The following is a 7,291-nucleotide window of genomic DNA, read 5'->3' on the forward strand; positions in this document are numbered from 1 at the left end:
AACATTTTACCACCATTTTTAAGTAACGTCACAAAAGTCTAAAAATAATGTCACATAGTCTAAAAAATAACATTAACACCATTTATAAGTATCTTTCACCCTCAAAACGTGGCGATGTTACTTTTTAAACTATGTGACAATACTTTTAGACTTCTGTGACGTTACTTAAAAATGGTAGTGATGTTACTTTTTAGATTATTTTTGCATTTCATCACCATTTATAAGTAACATCACAGAAGTTTAAAAGTAATGTCACATAGTCTAAAAAATAATATCACCACATTTTAAGGGTGAAAGATACTTATAAATGGTGGGGATGTTACTTTTTAGACTATGTGACATTATTTTTAAATTTCTGTGACCTTACTTAAAAATGGTGGTGAAATGTTATTTATAAATAGTAGTATAATTGACCAAACATGGCTTTAGTGTCTATTAGCTGAAGAATGACGTGGCCAATTATGGACCACTTAAAAATTTAAGCAAGAAACTGCATGCGAGCCTCACTGCAGGTGATTCGCACCCTCGATTAAATCGTCTCTCATTCCATAATAGGTTGCAAAAGTGGCTGGCTCGTTATATATTGTCACCCACGTTTTCATTCCAATAGTGTGTTAATTATGAAGATCATTCAAATAAAATTGAAGAAATGTTTCTTCTGTGGAAAAGTGATGTGTGTGAGTACTAATCACTAAAAATGTGACCTCACCAGAACCATGCCAACCTCACATGTACATCTATATTTATACATGCATTAGTCCTGCGACTGTACCCAAAACACAGCAATAGAAAATAAAGATGACGATGGGAAAGGAGAGTAGAAGAGGCAAAGGCAGATCTTGGGTTGGGGGCCAAACTTTTCCCTTCGAGGTCCGTTTTTTTTTTCTTCGTTTATTCACATAAATTTTAAGATAAAAATTCTTTATCGGTAATTGAATTTCTTAATGAATTTTATGACAGGTCGTACTAAGGGTGGAAGAAATGCATAGGAGCATTTGATAGATAAACTTAAGGGCATCTCTAGCTATCTGATAATATATATATATATATTTTTAAAACTATTTCTCTCTCATTTCTTTAAGCCTCTTTGTTTCCCACTTTTCTAAAGCGCCATAGAGAAATATGTAACTGGAGGTCCTTTGATTCATCACTTTCGTTTGATCTTATCTTCTACAATCATCGATTCTAGGATTTTTTAAAATATTTTATCCTTTTACATTATATTCTAATGAGATAAATATGTACTAACCAAATATTAGATTTATATTTTAATTACATTTTTATATAATTGTTGTTTGATACAGTTATGCAAATTATTATTATTTTTTTTCTTTTTCGATAATTAGTCAATTCAATCGCAATTGTTGTTGTATATTTTACATACTTGAATCTTATTTTATTATTTGTTATTAAGTTAGAATTCAGAAAAGGTTTGTTATTGGAGGGATGGGAATAAAAAAATATAGGGGGAAATAAATTTTTTTTTTTTTTCTAATTGAGGAAGATTGGGACTTGAGGTTTAATCATGAAAAGGTAAAGTGAATTAAGTAGGTTTGTAAAAGTTATGTAGAGCCTTGGGACACGTGATTGGTTGTTATTATGGGATATTTTTTTACACAAAAAGTATAAAACAACAGTTAGAGCTAAAAATAGATAGTACAAATTTTTTATGTAAATCTACCGTGACCTTGACCCATCATATTTATACAAAAATATATACACAACAATTGGAAATGTTCTAACTGGTTTCACATTACTTTCAGTTGTGTATATTTAATGGATGAGATGCCAGTTCTATGTTTTGTTCGAATTCTTCAACTTTAGAATCATTTATCGTATGGAAACTATTATAGTACTCCTTCCGTCCCTTATTAGTAGTCCGTTTTTCTCTTTTTACATGTCCCAAATTAGTTGTCCTCTTTGAAAAGTCAAAACATTTTTTTATTATATTTCCATTATTATCCTTTATCTTTTTAAAAAAATTTAAACTTTAGTGTTATATATATTTAATATTTGAAAAACAATTTAGTAATTTGAAAATGAGACAATGCATTAATTGCATATCTCTTTCAAAAGTTATAAAATCAAGGGTGGACAACTAATAATGGACGGTGACAGTATCATTAATAAACTCAATACAAATGTGATTGATGCACGACATATTCAAAAATAGAAAGTTAATTAGAATACATTAATTCTTATCATTTGTTAAATAAAAGGGAGAAAGAATATAATTCCATAAGAAGTGTTATGCGTGCCAATCGTTTTAAACTGACCTTAAACGCGTAATATTTTCAAATAAAAAAATTCAATAAAAAAATTCTCAGCCAAATAGTCCATAGCTGTGTGATATTTTCAAACGAAAAACGTGAGATAGTCTCGAATGAAGAAATTCTTAATCGAACGGTTTATAGATGTTTAATATTTCTCGATCTAACGGTTCTTAGATGTTTAATATTTTCAAATGGAAACGGTTAGCAGGCGTGGATATTGTCAAAGGAAAATTTTTTGGTGGAACAGTCCTTAGACCTGTGATATTTTCAAATCAAAATCATGTGATAATTTCGAATAAAAAAAACTCTGGATCGAACATTTGTTAGACGTCAATTTAAAAAAATATCACACGTTTAAGAAATGTTCGGCTGAAGATTTCGATAAAAATCGATTGAAAAATCATTTCTCACTAAAGAATAGGTTAAAAAAGTGCTTGGTGTATTATATATTGTCACCCACTTTTTCACACCAACGGTGTGTTGGTTACAAAGATCATTGAAACAAAATTGAACAATTGTTTCTTCTATTGAAAAGTGACCTCACAATGACCTCACAATCACCGTGCCAACATGTACATCCATATATATCCATATTTACGCATGTATATATATGTGTATTATATATTGTCACCCACTTTTTCACACCAATGGTGTGTTAGTTACAAAGATCATTGAAACAAAATTGAACAATTGTTTCTTCTATTGAAAAGTGACCTCACAATCACCGTGCCAATCTTATACGTACATCCATATATATCCATATTTACGCATGTGTATATATATATATAAGGTATATTATATAATATATATATTAGTCCTACAAGCATACAAGGTACCTTCTCTTAGCCAAACACACAAAAATAGAAAAGATGAGGATGGGAAAGGACAGTGAACTTGGCAAAGCAGATCTTGGGTTGGGGACAAAGATGCATTCTAACAAATTCATCTTAAAATGGGACCCACAACTAATGTCCATGTGCACTCTCTCACCACCAATTTTGTTAGTAAAAAATTCTCGAGACTGTCACGGTATCACAATCAATTAGATTTGGTGGTAAGTCCAAATTCATTCATGCACCAATTTGGTGGTCCAGAAAATATTTGACACGTGGTGTGAATGTGTGATATCACTTATGGCATGTAAAATTTCTTGAGTACCACTAATTTATTCGTCTAAAAAACTATCTATCATGCACCGTGAGGCTATGTTTAGTACACGGAATAGAAAGCCAATGAGATTTGGAATGAAGTAGTCGGCGAATAAGAAATGACATGGGATAATTTTTATTTTTATTTTTTTATTAATAAAAAATTCACACATTCATTTTACTCTCTTAAAAATTTAAACGCTCACCATTCATTTTGAGAGATATAAAAAATATCATTAGGTCACAAAGCTCCTAGTGACTTGGGGGAATTAATCATCACCATTATAGTATATAGCAAGACCAATTTAAAACCTATAATATAATGAATTTTATATTGAATGTTCGAAAATATTCCTCCCACTAACAAATAAATTAAAATAATAAAATAACATTTTTTTATATTTAAAAAAAAATAGTATTTAACATTTCTTAAATATAATGGTGATGAAAGGGTGGTGGTGGAGGTCAACGTGACACTAATGGAAGGCGGTAGTGATAGAGGTGAAAGGCAGTGGCAAAGATAGTGGCAGTGGTAGTGATAGCGGAAATGGCGGAAAGTGGCAACAATGACGTACGGTGGTGGTGGAAGGCGGCAGTGGTAATTGTGGCGACCATGATGGCGTGGTGGTAAAAGGTTGTGACAACAAGATAGTGGAAGGTGGCGGTGGTAGTAATGATGGAAAGCGATGATGATAGTGCATTGGTGGGTGGCGACAATGATGGTGGTGAAAGTGTCTACGGGTGATAATGCTATGAGAGAGAAATCGATCTCTTCTGTCTAAGGAAATTAAACAATAAACCTTAGGTCAAGAGTAATAAAGTGAGAATGATTGATTTATCTTACATTATATGTACATTAACTGAAGAATAATCATTCCAATTTTAGTATTTCTTCCGTCCCAAAATAATTGGACGCTCCGGAAAATATTACAAACCAAACCAAAAAAATAAAATAAAATATAAAATGATTATTTTATTCATGACATTCTTGCTGATTTGTGCTATCACAAATTAATCATATATATATATATATATATATATTAATAATATATATATTATTAATTAGAATATATATATGATTTGTGCTATCACAAATCAATCATATACAAATTATTAATTAGAATATTAAGCAATCACACACGCTACTGTTTCTCCAAAGCCCATTCATATTTTGTCACATGTAAAAATTTATATATTTGAACGATGCTTTTGATACCCAATGTATTAGTCGATATTAATTCCTTAAAAAAAAAAAAAAAAACATATTAGTCGATATTATCTTATTAGATTTTTTCCCACCGACCCTGATCTCCTCTCTCTCTCTCTCTCTCTCTCTCTCTACACTTCCCTATATATTTTCAACCACTGTCTCTGACTCAAACCAAATCCCCTCTGCAGTCCTTTGTCAATCTTTTTACTTGTCATCATATATCCACTATATATTCACAACCATGATGAGCTTCTGCAAGAAAAGTGTTCACTCTCTCTTATACTTCACTAACTTCATGGCCAATGGAGCAGTACTAGAATCCCCCACTAACCTCCAGAACATTCCATCTCCGGCCGGAGGTCTCAGTTTCATCACCTTATTCGATGACCTCCGACAACCCATCGAGTCCGCCGGATTGAAATCACCACCTTCTTCTCCCACAACCACAGCTCCGGCCGCTACCAAAAGAAATTCCGTCAAAGTTGGGTTTCTTGATGACGTCAGTGGCATCGACGGTGGCTCGTGTACCGAGAGGTTAGGGTTTGAGAGCTCGGACGAGAGTTTTGTTGATGATGAAATCGAAAATGTGTTTAAAGAGGAATTGGGTTCGAAGCCGAGTTTTCCGAGAAAATCAAGATTGGGGAGAACAGAGAAAGTGTGCAAGAGTTTTCCGCCGCCGTTGCCGTCATTGGAGTACTGCAACGGCAGACCTACTTTCGTGCTCCGGCCGACGAGGAAGGACGGGAGATTGGAGCTCAACGTGGTGAAGATTGAGCGGCCGGAGATTTTCCGTGCTTCCCGCCAGGATGGACGGTTGAGATTAAGTGTTGTTGTAGATGAAGATAGTGATGCTGAAGAAAATGAAGCTGAATATGAAACAAAAGAAGATAAGGAAGAAGTGGTTGAAGAGAGAGGCGGCGGCAGCCGGTGGCCGTTTTCGAGGACAAATGGTGGGGGAGATGGTTTTTCCCGGTGCCATGTGGCGGTGAGTCACCACCATAACCATCCCCATAGTTTGCAGGTGTGGTAACTAGAGACAAGCATCATGAATGTGCGTGTGTTTTTGTGGTGAATTGAGAGAGATCGAGAGAGACTCTGAGACTGAATTTGGTGGCAAAATTGGAGATAAACATATTCTCAATGCCTAAAGTTTTTTCTGCCCCTTCGAGTCTCCAAATGGTGGCAAAGCAGAAGGCTGGCACGCACGTGTTAGAGCGATGAACCGTGTAGGATTCTGGACTGGAGAGAAAGTGAGTGCTTTACCTTTGTCAAATTCAGGAGTTATTTGCAATATATATATATATATATATATATATATATATATATATATATATATATATTATTCACTTTTTTGAGAAGGCCAAAGTGAAAAATGAAAAATACCCTCTTGATGTTTGTTCTAAATTTTTGTTGAGCATTGTGGTGGTGTTTATTGAAAATAAATAAAGAAGGCTTTCTATGTGTCAATGTATGTGTGATTGGAGAGTGCCATAAATTATTGGAGCTGGTGGACTCTGCTGTTGAGGACATATTAGATAGAAAATGTAAAACTGACTTTGGTGAAGAAAATGTTTAATTTATATTATATTTTTTGTTTTTATGATTTTATGAAATTTATTGTAATAGTATCTTTATTAATAAAAATTAAGAAGGTAAAATTTAAAAGAAAGGTGGTACGGGTTGATGCATTTATAGAGGTAAAAAAAGAAAAAAAAATTATTATATTTTTAAGGAAAAATTTCAAATTTAACACATTTTTTTACACAATAGTGTCACACACAGTGTCCTTAACTACTCTAATTTTAGTGTTGTACAGAGAAAGTAGAATAAAAAAGTCAAAGTTCTTTGGATTTTGAACATTTTTTTTTTGGTCCAATAAACTGTTTTGGCACTATTTGTGTCATCAAAAAATGGTTTAAAGACTCTTAATTTCAGAATTATGCAAGAAAAAAAAATCCAAAAAAAAAGAGTTTTCGGCTTTTTATCTGGGCCAATATTTTTTTTAAAAAAATAAAGGTTTTGGAACACGTATGCGCAGACCCACGATTGCGGGCTGGGTTGCAAATCAAGCGACCCATTCCACGGGCCACCAAAATGGGGCCACCATTCCGCGATCCAAATGCAGCGGATTGGATCGTAGAAAAAACAAGCTTGGGCTTGTGGAAATGGGTTCCGCGAGCGCTCTAGTGAATATCTTTTTTTGATAATCAAATATTTAACTTAACAGGTTTAGTGATTTGTTGTTGGAGGGAAAGAGTACAATGCTCGAATACGAGTTTCCCAATAACTCGAGTAACATGGCACCTGCAGAATAAGACTTTCAATTCATATAATTGTGTGAGTATATTTTTTGGTATTAAAAAAAATATAATATAATAATAACAATAATAATAAAAGACTTTGGTTCTCATGAATGGTATTTAACAACCATAGGTTAGATCATGAAACCGTTTGATCTGCATATAAATATAGCTTCGTATGTTACGGATTTCAAGGAAGCAGGAGGGATCGATCAAATCTCTCATGATCGTATCGAGTATCATTAATTTGTATAAACTTGACAAAGAATTTGCTTTCTCTTATTGGCAACCTCATTATTAAGGCCATGTATCATGCACTAAATTATAGCCAAAAGAATTTGCTTTCTCTTACAATAATCC

General features: G+C 33.3%; 1 protein-coding gene across 1 annotated transcript; it reads left to right on the forward strand.

The window, feature by feature from the left end:
* Positions 1 to 4,552: 4,552 nt before the first annotated feature.
* Positions 4,553 to 6,305, forward strand: LOC132298678 (uncharacterized). The gene has a single exon (XM_059795069.1). The coding sequence runs from the start codon at positions 4,873 to 4,875 to the stop codon at positions 5,659 to 5,661; it is 789 nt and encodes a 262-aa protein (XP_059651052.1). The 5' UTR covers positions 4,553 to 4,872; the 3' UTR covers positions 5,662 to 6,305.
* Positions 6,306 to 7,291: the final 986 nt, after the last annotated feature.

The sequence above is a fragment of the Cornus florida genome, unplaced genomic scaffold, assembly GCF_030987335.1.
Source record: "Cornus florida cultivar Cherokee Brave unplaced genomic scaffold, ASM3098733v1 CherokeeBrave_3.0.0_Hap2_Chr03, whole genome shotgun sequence".
Lineage (NCBI taxonomy): Eukaryota > Viridiplantae > Streptophyta > Magnoliopsida > Cornales > Cornaceae > Cornus > Cornus florida.